This window comes from Lissotriton vulgaris, chromosome 1_2 (genome assembly GCF_964263255.1).
Source record: "Lissotriton vulgaris chromosome 1_2, aLisVul1.2, whole genome shotgun sequence".
NCBI lineage: Eukaryota > Metazoa > Chordata > Amphibia > Caudata > Salamandridae > Lissotriton > Lissotriton vulgaris.
The window spans coordinates 330468861-330490550 of record NC_141686.1 but is presented as its reverse complement, the minus strand read 5'-3'; the positions used below and the strand labels follow the sequence as shown (position 1 = coordinate 330490550).

Sequence of the window (21690 nt, the reverse complement as noted above, 5' to 3'; positions counted from 1 at the left end):
AGTCACTCTATCACTCTCTGTCATTCAGTCTCTCTCTGTCAGTCTCTCTCTGTCAGTCTCTCTCTGTCAGTCTCTCTCTGTCAGTCTCTCTCTGTCAGTCTCTCTCTGTCAGTCTCTCTCTGTCAGTCTCTCTCTGTCAGTCTCTCTCTGTCAGTCTCTCTCTGTCAGTCTCTCTCTGTCAGGCTCTCTCTGTCAGTCTCTCTCTGTCAGTCTCTCTCTGTCAGTCTCTCTCTGTCAGTCTCTCTCTGTCAGTCTCTCTCTGTCAGTCTCTCTCTGTCAGGCTCTCTCTGTCAGTCTCTCTGTCTCTCTCTCTCTGTCAGTCTCAGTCTCTCTCTCTCAATCAGTCTCTCTCAGTCTGTCAGTCAGTCTCTCTCTGTTAGTCTCTCTCTTTCTCTCTGTTAGTCAGTCTCTCTTTCTCTGTCAGTCTCTCAGTCTCTTTCTCTCTCTGTCAGTCTTTGTCAGTCAGTCTCCCTCTCTGTCAGTCAGTCCCTCTCTGTCAGTCAGTCTCTCTCTCCCAGTCAGTCTCTCTCTCCCAGTCAGTCTCTCTCTCCCAGTCAGTCTCTCTCTCCCAGTCAGTCTCTCTCTCCCAGTCAGTCTCTCTCTCCCAGTCAGTCTCTCTCTCCCAGTCAGTCTCTCTCTCCCAGTCAGTCTCTCTCTCCCAGTCAGTCTCTCTCTCCCAGTCAGTCTCTCTCTCCCAGTCAGTCTCTCTCTCCCAGTCAGTCTCTCTCTCCCAGTCAGTCTCTCTCTCCCAGTCAGTCTCTCTCTCCCAGTCAGTCTCTCTCTCCCAGTCAGTCTCTCTCTCCCAGTCAGTCTCTCTCTCCCAGTCAGTCTCTCTCTCCCAGTCAGTCTCTCTCTCCCAGTCAGTCTCTCTCTCCCAGTCAGTCTCTCTCTCCCAGTCAGTCTCTCTCTCTCCCAGTCAGTCATTCTCTCTCTGTCAGTCTCTCTCTCTGTCAGTCTCTCTCTCTGTCAGTCTCTCTCTCTGTCAGTCTCTCTCTCTGTCAGTCTCTCTCTCTGTCAGTCTCTCTCTCTGTCAGTCTCTCTCTCTGTCAGTCTCTCTCTCTGTCAGTCTCTCTCACAGTCAATCAGTCTCTCTCTGTCAGTCTCTCTCACAGTCAATCAGTCTCTCTGTCAGTCTCTCTCACAGTCAATCAGTCTCTCTCTGTCAGTCTCTCTGTCAGTCAGTCTCTCTCACAGTCAATCAGTCTATCTCTGTCAGTCAGTCTCTGCGTCTCCCTCCACTGTCTCCCTCCACTGTCTCCCTCCACTGTCTCCCTCCACTGTCTCCCTCCACTGTCTCCCTCCACTGTCTCCCTCCACTGTCTCCCTCCACTGTCTCCCTCCACTGTCTCCCTCCACTGTCTCCCTCCACTGTCTCCCTCCACTGTCTCCCTCCACTGTCTCCCTCCACTGTCTCCCTCCACTGTCTCCCTCCACTGTCTCCCTCCACTGTCTCCCTCCACTGTCTCCCTCCACTGTCTCCCTCCACTGTCTCCCTCCACTGTCTCCCTCCACTGTCTCCCTCCACTGTCTCCCTCCACTGTCTCCCTCCACTGTCTCCCTCCACTGTCTCCCTCCCCTCCACTGTCTCCCCTCTCTCCACTGTCTCTCTCCACTCTCTCCCCACTGTCTCCCCTCTCTCCACTGTCTCTCTCCACTCTCTCCCCACTGTCTCCCCTCTCTCCACTGTCTCTCTCCACTCTCTCCCCACTGTCTCCCCTCTCTCCACTGTCTCTCTCCACTCTCTCCCCACTGTCTCTCTCACTCTCTCCCCACTGTCTCCCCTCTCTCCACTGTCTCTCTCACTCTCTCCCCACTGTTTCTCCCACTCTCTCCACTGTTTCTCTCCACTTTCTCCCACTCTCTCCACTGTTTCTCTCCACTTTCTCCCACTCTCTCCACTGTTTCTCTCCACTTTCTCCCACTCTCTCCACTGTTTCTCTCCACTTTCTCCCACTCTCTCCACTGTTTCTCTCCACTTTCTCCCACTCTCTCCACTGTTTCTCTCCACTTTCTCCCACTCTCTCCACTGTTTCTCTCCACTTTCTCCCACTCTCTCCACTGTTTCTCTCCACTTTCTCCCACTCTCCCTCACAAAGTAGTGTGCGTTCCATGGGTGTCAGCAGAAATGTTTCCAGGGGGGGCACATTTTTAACTTAATCACCATCCCCCTTGCACCCTTCTCTCCTCTGCCTTGCACCCTTCTTGCCCTCCCTCTTGCACCTTTCCCCCCTCCCCCTTGTATCCTTCTCCCCCTCCCCTTGTACCCTAGTCCACCTCCACCTTGAACCCTTTTCTACCTTGCACCATTCTCCCTCTGCCTTGCACCCTTCTCCCCTCTGCCGTGCACCCTTCTCCCCCTCCACCTTGCACCCTTCTCCCCCTCCGCCTTGCACCCTTCTTTACCTTGCATCCTTTTCCTCTCTGCCTTGCACCCTTCTCCCCCTCTGCCTTGCACCCTTCTCCCCTCTGCCTTGCACCCTTCTCCCCTCTGCCTTGCACCCTTCTCCCCTCTGCCTTGCACCCTTCTCCCCTCTGCCTTGCACCCTTCCCCCCTCTGCCTTGCACCCTTCTCCCCTCTGCCTTGCACCCTTCTCCCCTCTGCCTTGCACCCTTCTCCCCTCTGCCTTGCACCCTTCTCCCCTCTGCCATGCACCCTTCTCCCCCTCTACCTTGCACCCTTCTCCCCTCTGCCTTGCACCCTTCTCCCCTCTGCCTTGCACCCTTCTCCCCTCTGCCTTGCACCCTTCTCCCCTCTGCCTTGCACCCTTCTCCCCTCTGCCTTGCACCCTTCTCCCCTCTGCCTTGCACCCTTCTCCCCTCTGCCTTGCACCCTTCTCCCCTCTGCCTTGCACCCTTCTCCCCTCTGCCTTGCACCCTTCTCCCCTCTGCCTTGCACCCTTCTCCCCTCTGCCTTGCACCCTTCTCCCCTCTGCCTTGCACCCTTCTCCCCTCTGCCTTGCGCCCTTCTCCCCTCTGCCTTGCGCCCTTCTCCCCTCTGCCTTGCGCCCTTCTCCCCTCTGCCTTGCGCCCTTCTCGGCCCCCCTCCTCCCCTCTTGCGGATGCCCATGGTGTGTTCAAGAGGGCTTACCTGAGGGCACCATTTTGCTGCCTCGTCCCTTCTCATGTGAGCTTTGCCCTGGAGAATACTCTGTCTGGGGGCCCCCACTCCCAGCCTTGTGTTGGACAGGCCACATGAAGAGCCACTCTCCCCCGGCCCTACCAGGCCCGAGGCCAGTCACACAAGCACCACACACCACCATTGCACGTCCTCCGTCCCTTCAGGGACCCCTGCCCTCGAGCATGTCGACTTCGTGGGCCCGATCCACTGCCGGCCCACGCGCCCAGCCCGGGCCGCCATCTTGGACACTTCACCACGTGGCCGCCTGGCCTCCGATCGACCTCAACCCTGGGCCTGGCCAGGCCTCAGACATCCCGGCACCACCATCCACCCAGGAGGTGAGCGGGCTACTTGGCCATTCAATGGGAGAGGGAGGTGTCGATGGCTCTCCCCCACCAAGTGCCGCTCGCCCATCACCTCCCCGGGCGCTGGCTCCACCCCCCTGCTGGGTGTCTGGACTCCCTCATCCCGGACCTCCCGACCTCCAAGTGCGAGGGTCCGGACATCAAAGCACACCAGCCCTATAACTGGGGCAGCTCCAGAGCAGGAAGGCAGTTGTATCTTGGAGTCGAGAGACGCAAAGAGGAACTCATCCTGGACGGACTACTGGCGCTGCCGTAGCTCTGTCCTGTGCACCATCGTCCTGCCTGTTGGCGCTGCCACAGCCGTCGTAACCTTCATCCTTCATCGTCGTCCGGATCTGCTGGCGTGACCGCGGACCGTTGTAACCGTCATCTTTCACCGGGACCTGCAGGCTCCGCCGCGGACCGTCATCCTTCCTTCATCCATCTCGGGACCTGCTTGGCTCCTCCACGGCCCGATCATCAAGAACGCCGAAGCTCGAGGATTGAGAGCTATTTTGAACTCACTGGTAACTAAGACTGTCCCGCTACCCCTTTCCTAAACCAAAGACTCGAATCGAGGGGACCCCGGAGTCCAGACCTCCTTGTATCATACCAACGTAACCTAAGAATTGCCTATAAAATCTCGTTAACCTTCAGTCTGGTGTGGTGTCTGTCTGTGGGGGGGAAGTTACTATCTGTACAGTCGTTGGAGACGGCTCTCCCTGGAGACCTCTCCCCGTAATCTCGGCCGACCCTCCCGGTCCGTCTAACATTGGTGGCCAGCGGCGCGATCCGAATCACCGCATACGTACAGAGAGTAGCTCACCCCACAACGAACCACTATGACAACTAAAGAGAGCGGATCAACGGAGAAGTTCCAAATGGAAAAACTAGAGGAGTACAGCCATCGTGAACTAAAGCAGTTCTGCATCGAACTAGGTATCGCTACCACCGGACTAAGCACCAAGGACGATTTTAAGCACGCCCTAGAATCTTGGGCAGAGACCGGGGATACCGAAGCCCCTGAGCAAAGCACCGCGAAAGGAAGCAACACGGCCCCGGAAGGGCAAAGAACCGGTCTCTCGCCAGACGAGATCCAAGAAAGAGAAAAAACCCGGCTACACGAGCTAGAAATGGCCCGACTCAAGATGGACGTAGAACTCAAGTTGGCCGAACAAAAAATAAACTTAGAGCACCTACGCATCCGAGAGGAAAGAGAGGAGAAACAAAGGCAAAGGGAGCTCGAGGAAAAGAAACTAGAGTACGAGCACGAACGGAACCTAGCTGAGATCAACCTGCGCAAACAGAATAAAGAGGCAGGGGTGCCCGAGACCACGGAGAAAAAAGTACACATCCCCAAGGATGTGGTCCGAGAGTATTTTCGAGAGGACGACATCCAGCAATGGTTCAAGGCATATGAAATCGCTATGACCGCGCACCGGATCGATAGAAACGATTGGGGAGCCGGCCTATGGGGCAGATTCCTCAATGAGGGCCGCGATACCCTGTTACAGCTCCCAGACCACCAGATGACCTCCTACGACCATATGAAAGCGGCCCTCCTCACCCGCTATGGCCTCACGCCCGAGATGTACCGTCAGAGGTTCCGAGACTGCACACGCATCCCGGGTACAACTTGGGTGGACTATGTAACGTACTTTAGCCGAGCTTTCGAGGGCTGGATCAAAGGGAACAACGTCACGACCTACGAGCAACTGTTCAATCTGATGGTATGGGAGCATCTGTCGAACAATTGCTTCATTGAACTCCGCCAGCACCTCCTCGACAGCAAGTTAACCGATCCCCGGCAGCTCGCAGCCGAAGCTGACCGGTGGGAGATCACCAGAGTGGGCCGGAATGGGTCCTACGAGCAGAACAGGAGCAACCATGGTCACCACCGAGCCAGAGGAGGAGGAGGGGGCCAAGGACGAGGAAGAGACAATACTCCGGCCACCCCCGTTACCAGCACCACCCCCCCGGCCAACCGGGGCAGCACCCCGGCGCGACCGGGGTACAGAGCAAACGTCACGTGTCACCGATGCCAACGAGTCGGCCACTATGCAAACGACCCAAGCTGCCCGCAGTATCAGAGTCCAAAACCCCGCCATGTGGCCGCCGCAGCACTAGGGGAAGAACAGATCTCCGAGGAGCAAGAAACAGACGAGCAAGAATATCCAGAGTGGGAGCCAGCCGCCATGACTCTCGCGTGCTTAGGGGGAAGAGACATGGTCCCGCGGGTCCCCCTACCCGCTAACACCCAGAAGTACAGCCAATGGGTGAGCATCAATGGACAACGGGCCGAAGCCCTTCGGGACACCGGGGCCAGTGTGACAGCCGTCCGCTGTCACCTGGTGACCCCAGAACAATATCTACCGAACATTCTCTGCCCTGTGCGATCAGCCGACAACTCGGAAAGTCTGTGTCGGATGGCCTGCGTCCCTTTTGAGTGGGGAGGGGTCTCCGGCATGTTGAAGGTGACGGTCCGAGACGACGCCCCCGTGGACTGCCTCCTCGGTAATGACCTGGAAAGCTCCCCGTGGGCAGCCGTGGAGCGAAAAGAACACTTGGGGATGCTGGGCGTCCCGGACTGGGCGTGCGTCACCACCCGGTCCATGGCCGCCCGTGCCAACCCTCACCCGGAAGAACCAGAATGGCCGGCGCCACCGCCTCCGGTCGCCCCAGCCGAAACCCCCGACCATGACACCCCCCTCGAACCGACGCAACCTTCCGACCTCGCTAACCTTGACCAGTGGGCCCAAGAGGGGGGACCCACACAAGAACAATTTCGCCAGGAACAGAAGACCTGTCCCTCCCTTGAGGGACTCCGCCAACAAGCGCTCGCCCAAAGCGCAGGGGATACCTCCGGAACTCATTGGGTCTACTGGGACAATGATCTGTTATACAGTGAGCAACGAATCGCCGAGCTGGGGGCCAACCGAGTACTAGTAGTACCCCTCTGCTTTAGAGACTTCCTGTTAAACATGGCCCACGATGTCCCCCTGGCAGGGCACCTAGGACAAGATAAAACCTACAGTCGCCTAGTGACCCACTTCTTCTGGCCCAAAATGAGGAACGATGTGCACCAGCATTGCCGATCTTGCCCCACGTGCCAAGCCAGTGGGAAGAGCGGCCGCAAACTAAAGGCCCCCTTGCAACCTTTTCCAGTCGTCACGACCCCATTTGAGAGGGTCGGAATAGACATTGTGGGACCCCTGGACCCGCGTACGAAACAAGGACATCGCTTCATTCTGGTGCTAGTGGACCACGCCACCCGCTACCCTGAGGCTGTTCCTCTCCGGACCGTGACAGCCCCAGTGGTCGGCCGGGCCCTGATGGGGATCTTCTCCCGTGTGGGGTTCCCCCGAGAAGTCGTCAGCGACAGAGGCACGAACTTTATCTCTAAGTACATGAAATCTCTCTGGCAACAGTGTGGGGTCACCTACCGCTTCACGACCCCCTATCACCCCCAAGGGAACGGACTTGTTGAGCGGTTCAACCGCACGCTGAAAGGAATGATCGGGGGATTGGAAGAGCCCCTCCGTCGCCAGTGGGATGTGCTGCTGCCGTGCCTCCTCTTCGCCTACCGAGAGGTCCCCCAGAAATCCCTAGGCTTCAGCCCATTCGAACTGCTCTATGGGCACCCAGTGCGGGGGCCGCTCAGCCTGATCAAAGAAGGCTGGGAGATGCCTCCGGCCAAGAACCCTCCAGATGTCTTCCGGTACCTCCTCACCCTCCGCAACCAGTCCCGGCGGTTCAGAGACCTAGCAAAAGCCAACCTAGAGGCCAGTCAAGAGGACATGAAAAAGTGGTATGACCAGAACGCCTCATCCGTTGAATTCGAACCGGGACAACAGGTATGGGTCATGTCCCCCACGGAGCCCTGCGCTCTCCAAGACAAATGGACGGGACCCTTCAAGGTGATCGAGCGCAAGGGTCCTGCCACCTATCTGATCGATATGGAGTCCTCCCGGAACCCCCTCCGAGTCCTCCACACCAACAGACTGAAACCCCACTTTGCACGAACAGAACTCAGCCTACTGATGGCCACAGACAATGGGGTTGAAGACGACTCCGAGCCTCTCCCTGACCTCCTGCGGACCCAGGAGCAAGACGGCTCCGTAGAGGGGGTCCGACTCTCGGAGACCCTCACCAAAGAACAACGCCAAGAGTGCCAAGCCCTCCTGTCACGGTTCGCCAGTCTGTTCTCCCTCACCCCAGGTGTCACTTCCTGGTGTGTGCACGATGTGGACACCGGAGACAGCCCTCCTATCCGCCACCGGGCCTACCGCGTACCTGATCGGGTACGGGCCTGCATCCAGGCGGAAGTGGCTAAGATGCTCACGCTCGGGGTCATCGAGCCCTCAGACAGCCCATGGGCCAGCCCGGTCGTACTGGTCCCCAAAGCAGCCGCCCCCGGAACCACACCAGAACTCCGGTTCTGCGTCGACTACCGGGGCCTGAATGAAGTCACCAGAACGGACGCACATCCCATCCCCCGGGCAGATGAACTGGTCGACCGAATGGGAGCTGCCCGCTACCTTAGCATCTTCGACCTGACAGCAGGCTATTGGCAGATCGGCCTCACACCCCGAGCACAAGAACGTTCTGCCTTCTCCACCCCCGATGGCCATTACCATTTCACGGTCATGCCCTTCGGCATGAAAAATGCACCAGCGACTTTCCAACGGCTCGTCAATCAGGTCCTGGCGGGGCTCGAAGGGTTCAGCGCCGCATACCTAGACGACATCGCTGTGTACAGCCACCATTGGACCGAGCACCTCCACCACCTCCGAGCAGTGCTGCAAGCCCTTCAGCGAGCTGGCCTCACGATCAAGGCCAGCAAGTGTCAAATTGGACAAGGGTCTGTGACCTACCTCGGACACCAGGTGGGAAGCGGCCTAGTGGCCCCTCTACAGCTGAAAATTGCCGCCATCCAGGACTGGCAGCCCCCTGTTACCCAAACCGAGGTACGAGCCTTCCTGGGCCTCACGGGCTATTACCGAAGGTTCGTGAAAGACTATGGTACCATAGTGGGGCCTCTCACCGAACTCACGTCAAAAAATCAGCCCAAGAAGGTGAACTGGACCCCAGAGTGTCAAGCGGCATTCGAACAGTTGAAGGCCGCCATGTGTTCCGCGCCTGTGCTCCAGGCCCCAGACTACAGCCGGGAGTTCGTCGTCCAGACGGACGCCTCCGATCAGGGCATTGGGGCGGTCCTGTCCCAAGTAAACACCGAGGGCCTTGATCAACCGGTGGCCTTCATCAGTCGGAGACTCCTACCACGGGAACAACGCTGGAGCACCATAGAGAGGGAAGCCTTCGCTGTGGTATGGGCCCTCAAGAAGCTCCGGCCCTACCTTTTCGGCACCCACTTTCGGGTGCAGACCGACCACCGACCCCTGCAGTGGCTGATGCACATGCGGGGGGAAAACCCCAAGCTGCTACGCTGGTCCATATCCTTGCAGGGTATGGACTTCACAGTCGAACACCGGCCTGGGTCCGACCACGCCAACGCGGATGGCCTGTCACGATTCTTCCGCCTCGACGAAGAGAGTCCCCAAGAGGATGGGTGACTCTCCCCGCCTTCAGCTGGGGGGGACGCATGTTGGACAGGCCACATGAAGAGCCACTCTCCCCCGGCCCTACCAGGCCCGAGGCCAGTCACACAAGCACCACACACCACCATTGCACGTCCTCCGTCCCTTCAGGGACCCCTGCCCTCGAGCATGTCGACTTCGTGGGCCCGATCCACTGCCGGCCCACGCGCCCAGCCCGGGCCGCCATCTTGGACACTTCACCACGTGGCCGCCTGGCCTCCGATCGACCTCAACCCTGGGCCTGGCCAGGCCTCAGACATCCCGGCACCACCATCCACCCAGGAGGTGAGCGGGCTACTTGGCCATTCAATGGGAGAGGGAGGTGTCGATGGCTCTCCCCCACCAAGTGCCGCTCGCCCATCACCTCCCCGGGCGCTGGCTCCACCCCCCTGCTGGGTGTCTGGACTCCCTCATCCTGGACCTCCCGACCTCCAAGTGCGAGGGTCCGGACATCAAAGCACACCAGCCCTATAACTGGGGCAGCTCCAGAGCAGGAAGGCAGTTGTATCTTGGAGTCGAGAGACGCAAAGAGGAACTCATCCTGGACGGACTACTGGCGCTGCCGTAGCTCTGTCCTGTGCACCATCGTCCTGCCTGTTGGCGCTGCCACAGCCGTCGTAACCTTCATCCTTCATCGTCGTCCGGATCTGCTGGCGTGACCGCGGACCGTTGTAACCGTCATCTTTCACCGGGACCTGCAGGCTCCGCCGCGGACCGTCATCCTTCCTTCATCCATCTCGGGACCTGCTTGGCTCCTCCACGGCCCGATCATCAAGAACGCCGAAGCTCGAGGATTGAGAGCTATTTTGAACTCACTGGTAACTAAGACTGTCCCGCTACCCCTTTCCTAAACCAAAGACTCGAATCGAGGGGACCCCGGAGTCCAGACCTCCTTGTATCATACCAACGTAACCTAAGAATTGCCTATAAAATCTCGTTAACCTTCAGTCTGGTGTGGTGTCTGTCTGTGGGGGGGAAGTTACTATCTGTACAGTCGTTGGAGACGGCTCTCCCTGGAGACCTCTCCCCGTAATCTCGGCCGACCCTCCCGGTCCGTCTAACACCTTGTCAGGGTCCCGAGCACTGCTATGTGCTGTCTCTTGCTCTCTGAGGCCCCCACCCCACCCCATCCTTGTCCCTGTCTCTTCTCTTGTGGGGTGGGGCCCCCACCCCATCCTTGTCCCTGTCTCTTCTCTTCTCTTGTGGGGTGGGGCCCCCACCCCATCCTTGTCCCTGTCTCTTCTCTTATCTTGTGGGGTGGGGCCCCCACCCCATCCTTGTCCCTGTCTCTTCTCTTCTCTTGTGGGGTGGGGCCCCCAGCCCATCCTTGTCCCTGTCTCTTCTCAGGTGGGGCCTGTCCCTGTCTCTTCTCTTGTGGGATGGGGCCCCCACCCATCCTTGTCCCTGTCTTTTCTCTTCTCTTGTGGGGTGGGGCCCCCACCCCACCCCATCCTTGTCCCTGTCTCTTCTCTTCTCTTCTCTTGTGGGGTGGGTCCCCCAGCCCATCCTTGTCCCTGTCTCTTCTCGGGTGGGGCCTGTCCCTGTCTCTTCTCTTGTGGGATGGGCCCCCACCCCATCCTTGTCCCTGTCTCTTCTCTTCTCTTGTGGGATGGGGCCCCCACCCAATCCTTGTCCTTGTCTCTTCTCCTGTGGGGTGGGGGGGGGTGGGGGCCCACCCCATCCTTGTCCCTGTCTCTTCTCGGTGGGGGCCTGTCCCTGTCTCTTCTCTTGTGGGATGGGGCCCCCACCCCATCCTTGTCCCTGTCTCTTCTCTTCTCTTGTGGGGTGGGCCGGGCCCCCACCCAATCCTTGTCCTTGTCTCTTCTCTTCTCTTGTGGGGTGGGGCCCCCACCCGTGTCCCTGTCTCTTCTCTTGTGGGGTGGGCTTTGCTTATCAGAGGAGAGAGGGGGGGGGCCGGGCTCTGTACTGCCTCAGAGGAGCAGTGGACTGCTGTCTCTGGGGCCCGTCCTTGTCCCAGGGATGCCTCCGGCTCTGACTGAAGAGAAACAATGTTGATACTTTGTTTCTCTTTAGTCAGAGGGAGGGGGTGAGGGGAAGGAGCAGGCTGCACCTGCTTCAGACACAGAGGGAGAGAGGCTTGCTTCAGCGCAGGCCTCTCTCACAGCCCTCAGAAGAGCTGAGGGGGCCGGCCCCCCTGGGGGCCCCCTTCATTAACTGTAGAGAGTGAGGCCCCCCGCACTGCGGGGGCTGCGGGGGTGTTTGTTAAGCCCCTGGTGGTGGGATTTATTTAAAGTGCCCACCGTCCCAACCCAGTGGCGGTGCGTCCATTGGGGGCGTTGGGGCGTTGCCCCACTATCCCATGCCATGGACGACCGCACCTGCACTGCCAATCAATCTTAACTTATTTTAAAATAAATGCGCAACTGTCAGGCACCCGAGCACTGCGCGCGACCGTTCCGGTACCAGCCCGACTGATGACTGAATCGGGCATCCATAAGGTAGTGGGCCGTGGGGGGCGGGGCTGCAGCAGAAAGAGTGGCAGGCAGGCAGCGCACAGACAAGCAGCAGGCAGTGACTGCGCAAGCTAAAACCCGGAGTCTTCAATATTTTGACTTTCCCGCGCATGCGCACAGTGTAGCCCGTCCCTCCCCCTCCCCTCTCTCTAGCACACACACACATAGCAGGACCCGGGGCCCCGGGCTCATTTAGGGCAGATAGTCTCTTGCTCGTAGGCCAATCCTGGCGCAGTGGTGCTGATAGCGCTACGCCAGGATTGGCTGCTGCAGCAGGATGGGACCGCGCGTGGGTGTTGGCTGAGGGCAGCACAGTATGGCCAATCACATATGGCTATAATCAGCCATGTCGTTTGTGATTGGCCATTTCCCTAAACTCAGTAAACTGCAGTGATGTCACCGCGCGTGGCGCACAAGTGCTCCCACACAACAACTAGTGATAGTGAAAGTATAATTAGCACGAAGGTAAGGAGAGTGGACCATGTGACTCGTGCGTCGTCGTGACTGTCTTGTGCCTACTACGGATGGACCGCCTGGTGCTTGCTGTAATCTGCGTCGGTGGGAAGACGTCATCTATCGAGTACACTCCGAGAGAGGTTTCATACTAGTAAGTGAAGTTCACGTTTTTACAGTGACTGAAAGGAAAGGTAGCATTAAGCAAGCCTACACAAATTCCACCAAGCACCTGGCCTGCAGTCTGTAACTTTAGTATCCCCACTGCTGGTACTACCAGAAATGTATACGAACATACTCTCTCTCCTCAGATATTCAAACTTGAAAAATAAATAATCCGTCCTCGAATATCTGAGCGTATTTCTTTGCCCCGTAATGCAGGCCGAGACGGCAAGTTTTATTTTCTTTAATTAAACCCCTCCCGCCTCCCCCCCATGGTCCCACGATGACCCCATTTCCACCCTACCCGTCATGCTGGCCGTGACTGTTAATTTGTCACTTGTACATAGATTAAAAAATAAATCCAGCCTGCGTGCTTAGTCTGAAAACCAGGAAGACGTGTGATATTACAATGTGCCAGTTAAATGTTGTTTTCTCTTTTGGATGGAGTCGGTTTTGTTTATCTCGAGGTCGGATCTCGGTAGCACTAGAGTGGGCACACCTCTGTTGCTCTCTGTGTACGTTTGCAGCTTCCACTTGTATCAGACGCACACTTATCTCCCCAAATGATTCATGACTGCTGCTCGCCGGTAATTATAGAATTTTAGAACCGGCATTTCATTGCCCACAATGAGAAACCATCATGATGATTTATTTAGGTAAATAAGTGTGCGCGTTAGTAAATGAGATGTGCTTCTTTTTATTGTCTTTTATGAACCTAGTTTGAACAATGTATAAGTAATGGTAATCTTTTTTATCTTAATGGAGTGGCTTGACTGCATACCATATTAATAACTACGGAACCTTTGTGCAATACATTCATTTCTCTTTCTTTGGTTGATTTACTGGATTTTCCCCAAAATATTATCACTTGAATTCGCCTGACAGTTAGATCATTTTTTCTTAAAATAAGATTATCGGAGGAGCTGGCTACAGTGCTGAAAGTGTATAATGCAGTTTAAAAAAAAACATATGCAGACACTGGTTTTCGCATTGAAGGCGAGGTTACGTGCCTGCAGGTTTAAAGGTGATAAAGTCGACTCTGTAGACTTTTATGCCATTTTGTTCTTTGCAATTCTTTTCTTATTTTAATATTTCAAGACTTCATGTTCACAATAGATTTTCTTGCTTGCTCAAATTTGCTTTAAAATACTCCATTTACCACTCCTTTTTTCAACATTTTCTCACAGGGAAGTTCTTCAACCCCACTGCAAACCCGCCTTAAGTCAGTCTGGCTCCCTCACAATGCAACACTCATCCCCCAATTTTTACGCCCCACCACTTTCAAATGGTAACTAAGACTGTCCCGCTACCCCTTTCCTAAACCAAAGACTCGAATCGAGGGGACCCCGGAGTCCAGACCTCCTTGTATCATACCAACGTAACCTAAGAATTGCCTATAAAATCTCGTTAACCTTCAGTCTGGTGTGGTGTCTGTCTGTGGGGGGGAAGTTACTATCTGTACAGTCGTTGGAGACGGCTCTCCCTGGAGACCTCTCCCCGTAATCTCGGCCGACCCTCCCGGTCCGTCTAACACCTTGTCAGGGTCCCGAGCACTGCTATGTGCTGTCTCTTGCTCTCTGAGGCCCCCACCCCACCCCATCCTTGTCCCTGTCTCTTCTCTTGTGGGGTGGGGCCCCCACCCCATCCTTGTCCCTGTCTCTTCTCTTCTCTTGTGGGGTGGGGCCCCCACCCCATCCTTGTCCCTGTCTCTTCTCTTATCTTGTGGGGTGGGGCCCCCACCCCATCCTTGTCCCTGTCTCTTCTCTTCTCTTGTGGGGTGGGGCCCCCAGCCCATCCTTGTCCCTGTCTCTTCTCAGGTGGGGCCTGTCCCTGTCTCTTCTCTTGTGGGATGGGGCCCCCACCCATCCTTGTCCCTGTCTTTTCTCTTCTCTTGTGGGGTGGGGCCCCCACCCCACCCCATCCTTGTCCCTGTCTCTTCTCTTCTCTTCTCTTGTGGGGTGGGTCCCCCAGCCCATCCTTGTCCCTGTCTCTTCTCGGGTGGGGCCTGTCCCTGTCTCTTCTCTTGTGGGATGGGCCCCCACCCCATCCTTGTCCCTGTCTCTTCTCTTCTCTTGTGGGATGGGGCCCCCACCCAATCCTTGTCCTTGTCTCTTCTCCTGTGGGGTGGGGGGGGGTGGGGGCCCACCCCATCCTTGTCCCTGTCTCTTCTCGGTGGGGGCCTGTCCCTGTCTCTTCTCTTGTGGGATGGGGCCCCCACCCCATCCTTGTCCCTGTCTCTTCTCTTCTCTTGTGGGGTGGGCCGGGCCCCCACCCAATCCTTGTCCTTGTCTCTTCTCTTCTCTTGTGGGGTGGGGCCCCCACCCGTGTCCCTGTCTCTTCTCTTGTGGGGTGGGCTTTGCTTATCAGAGGAGAGAGGGGGGGGGCCGGGCTCTGTACTGCCTCAGAGGAGCAGTGGACTGCTGTCTCTGGGGCCCGTCCTTGTCCCAGGGATGCCTCCGGCTCTGACTGAAGAGAAACAATGTTGATACTTTGTTTCTCTTTAGTCAGAGGGAGGGGGTGAGGGGAAGGAGCAGGCTGCACCTGCTTCAGACACAGAGGGAGAGAGGCTTGCTTCAGCGCAGGCCTCTCTCACAGCCCTCAGAAGAGCTGAGGGGGCCGGCCCCCCTGGGGGCCCCCTTCATTAACTGTAGAGAGTGAGGCCCCCCGCACTGCGGGGGCTGCGGGGGTGTTTGTTAAGCCCCTGGTGGTGGGATTTATTTAAAGTGCCCACCGTCCCAACCCCCTCCCCCTCCCCCGGGCGGCAATCTGAGGGCTAGCCCCGGGCGCCACAAGCTCTAGCTACACCCCTGCTTGTAAACCATACCATAGCACTTCAGAATGCGACCGGAAACCCTCCCTGTCTATAGGAGACAGACAGGTGAGCCGGTTCAGGCACCCACACTCAAAAGCAGAATTTCCAGACTTCTACAAGCGCCGCCACTAGTCGATCTGGTACCCACAAAGAAAAGAACGGACTTGTCCATGAGCAACTCGATGACAACCCCACTAGGGATGGAGAAAAATACTACATAACGCCCTTATGTTGCAAACACAGAAAGCCGACCCCTTACCCTTACCGCCCCCTACACCTCCCCTCCCGGACCCCCAGGGCACCACGCAGGAAAGACTGCCCCTTACCCTCACCGCCTCCTCCCTACACCTCCCCTCCCGGACCCCCAGGCCATCACGCAGGAGACTGCCCCTTACTCTTACCGCCCCCTCCCTACACCTCTCCCGGACCCGCAGGGCACCACGCAGGAAAGACTGCCCCTTACCCTTGCCGCCCCCTCCCTACACCTCCTCTCCCGGACCCACAGGGCACCACGCAGGAAAGACTGCCCCTTACCGCCCCCTCCCTACACCTCCCCTCCCGGACCCCCAGGGCACCACTCATGGTATCCGTGCAGAAAAGCAACAAAGGCAGAAATTAGTTTTGAGGAGGGTTCCCAGGAATACACGTCAGCCTCCCCAAAAGCCGACCTCCGCTCTACCAACACAGCTATCCCCGGGACAAAGGTAGCACTCTCCACAAAACCAGACGCCACTCCGCAAGGGGGCCCCGCAACAACACCCACACGAGACCAAAGGGCAGACATTGCGCGCACAATGCCACAAAACAACTGCATGTGCAGCGTGCGCACACCATCACATGCCCAATCCGCCCCGAACACCACAGGGGCAACAGGCCCTAAAGCCCAACTTCGCCCAAACTCACCCTGCCAAACGACGCACGCGGAAACTTCCAAGACGCGAAGACCACCTGCGCGCTCAAACTGCATCAGGGCAGTAGAAAAAAAGGGAGCTCAGAGGGTGGGAGAGGTAGAAGTACCTCTCCCCTGCCATCTCCTGGCCGGAAATGACGTCGGCCTAGGGGACCCTCGAGGATCCCAAACACCTGACTTGTCATGTACCATCCTGTGGCACTGAGTGGGGCCGCCCTCTTAGGAGGGCCCCCTGTGTGGGCCCGGGGCAACCCTGCAGAAGGTCTCCGGGCCCTAATCCCGGCTCTCACTGGCTCGGTTTGATCTTCGGCAGACTGCTCTCCTCTGGTTCTGTCCCAGTCCTGGCTCTGATGCTCGAACCGCCATTATATAATGCTCACCGGTCTCCCCCTCTATAGCGCCTCTTCAAGGAGCTGTCCCTGAAGGTCTTGTGGGCCCTAGTCCCAGCTCTCACTGGCTCGGTGTGATCTTCAGCACATTGCTCTCCTCTGGTTCTGTCCCAGTCCTGGCTCTGATGCTCGAGCCGCCATTATATAATGCTCACCCGTCATTCTTCTATAGCTCCTCTCCTCAAGGAGCTGTCCCTGAAGGTCTCCGGGCCCCTCCCCGTGAGTCTAGTCTTATCTGGTCCAGGTACATGTTAGCAGCTGGTCCAGATGTGGAGTGCAGTGGGTGCCACGGGCCCCGTGGTAAATACTGCCCCGTGGGGTAGGATGAAAACCACCGCTTGGGTGCTGAGGTGGGGTCCTTGGTATCCACAACTAGGGCCCCCACCTCCCCGGTGGGGTAGGAAGAGAACCACTGCATGGGTGTGACTTCCAAAGCTCCCAGGGTGCTGTGGGGCACTGCAAGGCGCTAGAGGTTTAATGGACTCGCAGTGGCCCAAGATGTGCACATCTGGTGGGCAACTAGAGCCAAATTTCAGGGGGGCTGAAATTTTTTGGGGGGGAAGGGGACTGGCTAATTCTTCCAGCCAAAGGCAGAGTATCTTTCAGAAGGGGTGAAAACACAACAAAAGCCTCATTAACAAGTAAATGGTATTTTTAAGACCTGTGAAGTAGTCGGATGCGGCTGCAATTAGAGTGTCACCAGCCCCGGAAGCTGTCTCGGCCCGACCTGCTTGCAGGTCAGTCCGCTCCCCACGCCTCACAGCAACACCTGTGTGCTCGTGCCTTTACCCCCTGTTGCCTGAGTTCACCGCCACTGTAAGTCAGCTGCCTTCTTCCAGCGCTTTTGTGCTCTGTGCCCCTTGTATCTGTATTTTGCCCTTTTGTGATTTTACTCTTTCCAGCTGCATCTTGTCCTGTACTGCTCGTTTTACTGTCCCCTCACCAGTGTTCCCGCTAAAGCGCCTGCTCAGCTCCGGCCGCTGCCTCCTCTGCGCCCCCCCCCCCCCTGCACAACACTGTTCAACATCTAAATTTCACTGCTTGCCCACGTCGCCCCACTGCACGACCTCCACATCCTCTCCTACGCCAGTGACACCCAACTTATCCTCTCCCTCACCAAGGACCCCGACAGTGCCAAAATCAACCTCTATGAAGGCCATCGCCGAATGGATGAGAAACAGCTGACTGAAGCTGAACTCAGACAAGACGGAGGTCCTCATATTCTCGGTCCCACCCCCCCGGCCTGGGTCGACTGCTCTAGGAACGGCTCCAACACCCATCGACCATGCACGCAACCTAGGGGTCATCTCTGACTCAACCCTCCATGACGAAGCAGGTCCATGCTGTCTTTCTCCTCCTTCAACACCCTCCACATGCCCCACAGGATCTACAAGTGGATCCCCACCGAAACAAGGACGGTCACCCAGGCCCTCGTCAGCAGGAGACTGGACTACAGAAACTCACTCTACACAGGAGCCTCGGCCAAACTCCTGAAACTGCTCCAACACATCAGAACGCCTCTGCACACCTGATCCTCGACATACCCTGTCCATCGCCATGAGTGGAACACAGTATTCACTGCGGGACAGACATAGAGACTACTGAACAGAACACGGCTCCGATTCGGGAAGCAGTTCTTGCACAGACTTAAATTTGTACATTTCCAACATGGTGTCAAAAGGCACGGCAATAGTCTATCACCCAACAGATTTATTCCTTTCAAAACCTCATAAACCGCTTCTTTTGACTCTTCTGGCCTTCACCCACCGAACAATCTACCAACACCCTGACTGGGTCGGAATTATCACCAGTTGTGGGGGATTTTCTGCACTATCCATTAGGATTTAGCCCTGAAGATTTGGAGTGTATTGCACTCCATTGAAACACGTTTCGGCTGGCGCCATAAAAGCAACATGTCCAACGACCAACTGCCCTTCATTTTTCTTCTAAAAATACTAACAACATATTACTTGTTGGTTTTTTTTTTTTTTTTTTTTTTGTGTGCACAGGTCTTGTTGCTTAAATTGTAGATGTATGCGTAGCATAACATTGTCAAGGGTTGCTAGGGTCACCCCTTTCCTAGTAGCATCACACCAGAAAACATAGACCACTTACCTAGCCAATTATCCAGTGGAGCGCAACTTTTCCCTCAGACTAAGCACCCTTGTTGGTAGAAATAAGGGTCAGCAGTAGACTGGACTACAGAAACTCCCTCTACACAGGAGCCTCGGCCAAACTCCTCCAAAGCATCCAGAACACCTCTGATCCTCGACATACCCTGCCGTGGCCACATCACACCCCACCTGAGACCTCCACTGGCTCCCATCAACAAGAGGGTTACCTTCAAGCTCCTCACCCACGCACACAAGGCTCTCCACAACACGGACCAGCATACCTCCACAGCAGACTGTTTCTACACCCCTATCCGCCAGCTCGGTTCCTCCAACCATGCCCTCGCCGCTGTCCCCGGCATCAGAGTGACCACCGGCTGCAGATTGTTCTCCCACCTCACCGCCAAGACATGGAACGTCCTCCCCATCTCCTACGGCAGACCAAGACCTACTGACCTTCAGAAGACTCAAGACCTGGCTTTTCAAACAGTGGCAGCACTCCCCACCCCTTAGCGCCTCGACCCTCATGGGTAAGTAGTGCGCTTTACAAATGCTTTGAAACACACGGGGGCCTGAAGCCAGATGAGTCTAATGGGTGTTGAGTGCCTGACATCTGGCTCAGACTGGGCCCCAAGAGCCCCTGTGGCACATTCGCTCTTCCCCCCCCCCTCCCCGCCCCCCACCCCTGGGAGACTCCGCCAGAAACGGTCCTCTGATGCTTGTTTCTGGTCCAGGGAGTCAGCGCTGGACTGTCCCTTGAGGAATAGGGTCGAGACTGATTTCCATATGGCTGGGTCCAAACTGGGGTGGTGAGCAACAACATGATGAATTAAACCCAAATCTATTGGGGGGGGGGGGGGTTGTGGCAGGAAGCCCCACACTTCAGGAGCCATGGCAGAATCTGAGACTGTGGTGTCCCTGGAAGCCTCGGAGCAGGAGGCAGTGGACCAGTCGAGGGGGTCAGTGTTCCTAGTGGAGGGAGGCTGGTGAGCTGCTATTCTGTTGGGCAGAGGGGGGGGGGGGCACTGAAGGGACAGTCTTTCTAGTGGAGTGGGAGCAGTCCTAGTGGGGGGAGGGTGGTAGAATGAGCAGGCCAGGGAATGTTGTTGGTTTGGGATGGAAATGGAGGGCAGATATTCTGTCCTGGATTTCTAGGTGCTTGTTCATTTCACCCCCTGTCCTTCCCCATCACAGGTGTTTGGGCAGCTGCCGGGCTTTAAAGATGGAGACTTTGAGCTGTACCAGTCCAACGCCATCCTGCGCTACCTGGCCCGGAACCACGGTGAGCGGGGGCTGGGAGAGGGGACACCTAACCTGGTTGGGGGGGGGGACGAGGGGGGCGTTAGCACAGGAAGTGTCTTTGAAAGGCTGCTCCTTGCTAAGGATCACTGCCGTGTTTGATCCTGGTATTGTGTGGGAGGCGGGGGAGGGAGGCAGAGGCGGGAGGGAGGGGGGCGGAAGAGGGAGGCAGGGAGGGGAGGGAGGCGGGGGGGGGAGAGGCAGAGGCGGACCGAGGCCTGTGGCGGAGAAGGGGAAGAGGGACAGAGGAAAATGGGAACAGAAAGGGGGGGTGAGGGGAGAGAGGAATTTGGGAAAGGGGGTGGTAGGTCCAAGGGAGATAGGATAGAAGATGGCTGAGAGGACAGAGGTGACGGAAGGAGGAGGCATGGAGTGGTAGCAGGAAGGAGAGAACGTCAAGTGTGAGGTAGGGGTGGGAGGATGAGAGAGGTATGGGAGGGAGGGAGAGAGACAGGGAGGGAGGTAAAGGTGAAGGGGAGAGATGCAGGAGTGAGGGAAGAGAAGAGGGATGGATAATGGAGGTAATACGGGGTGCACAGTGGATGACAGTACGTGTAGACAGTAGGGGAAGGGAGTGGACACAAAGGAGAAAAGGCGAGTAGGTGGAAGAGAGAAGAGAAGCTGATAGGGAGAGGGTGGAGTCAGTAGAAAGGAGGATTGATGATAGATAGTTTGGGGTTTGAGGGTTGGCATGAGTAAGAGCAGAACCTGGGGTAATGATAGAGTGGGACAGAAGAATGGGTCAGGAGAACGAGAGGCTGAGGAGAGAGAGGGAAGAAAATAATTGGGTAGATGGGGAAGAGGACCGTGGAGAGGCGAGGAGTCAGAAGGAATCCTTGGCAACAAAACTCAGCCTGTCAGTGTAGCAGAGAGGGAATTGGACGAGAGCAGAGCAAACCAACAAGCGCAACAGCTGGGCTAGTGGGCAGCTGCACACATCCAAAGCCTTGCGTTCGGCTAGCCAAGAACCAAAAGTCGGGAAAATCCTTGCGTTCTGCACTGTGCAGTAAAAGGTTCACCTGCGCTGGGTTGATTAGCACGCCCTCTGGGAGTTTTGATGGCTGGAGCTGCACCACAAACCATGCATTTATTTAATACTGTTAAACCCAGCAGCAACGCCCAATGCTGTGTAGCTGATCACCCTTTTCAACCCCAGGATAACCATACGGACACAGGCAGCCATTCTGGCCTTGTACACTTGCCTAAAGGTGTAATCTTATTTAAAGACTCCATTCCCTTTCACACATCGTCGGGACTACTTTGTGCTACTCCCCGGAGCCCACAACAACCCCCTGGGAACATATGCACTCCTGTTAAAAGGCGCTCACTTTAGGCCTGCCCTGGGCTGGCGTGGCCTCCCTCTCCTTGTTGCTGGAGAAGTCACGACTCTTGCCTTTGTTGCACACAGTTAGGTGCTTGTGGTAGAGCGGTACATATACGTCCTAGTGCTGGTCCCCGGCCAGCAGCTCACTGTTAAGCTGATCTTTGGTCAGCACAGATGGTTCCTCCAGGAACTCTGGCCGCCTGGTTCTTGCCTGGCTGGCCCCCTGGTTCTTGCCTGGCTGGCCCCCTGGTTCTTGCCTGGCTGGCCCCCTGGTTCTTGCCTGGCTGGCCCCGATTAGTCCAGGACAGTTCCCTGGGCTTGGAGCTGCAGCAGGTGGAGGAGGCTTTGCTGTCAGGTGACCAGCTAAGCCAGACAAATGGAGCCCACCTTCACTGTCAGAGGGTAAAGCTCACCCTGCAGCAAAGTGCGCTACAATTGGATGAGGCCTGTATGAAGCGAGGTGCTTATTGGCTGCCCCTTCAAGTCACCATAACGAGGCTCGTAGCTTTAACAGAATCCTTCAGTCTCACTAGCAAAATGGCAGGAAAATGCCCTGTTGGAATCAAGTGGGATGGTGTGGGATGGTGTGGGTGGAGCGGCATGACTCCTCCTCGGCACTCGCCACTTCATAGTGTCTGCTTATTATTGTGCTGCGCAATAGCATTAGACCCCATACTATTTCTAAAACAAACCAATC

At 56.7% G+C, this 21690-nt stretch overlaps 1 protein-coding gene across 1 annotated transcript in view; it reads left to right on the top strand.

The window, feature by feature from the left end:
* Positions 1 to 21690, top strand: part of LOC147736663 (glutathione S-transferase P 1-like) — a 42140-nt gene that overhangs the window by 10135 nt on the left and 10315 nt on the right. The window contains exon 4 of the mRNA XM_086953422.1: positions 19565 to 19652. Within this exon, the coding sequence (XP_086809548.1) occupies positions 19565 to 19652 (88 nt within the window). The remainder of the gene's footprint in view (positions 1 to 19564; positions 19653 to 21690) is intronic.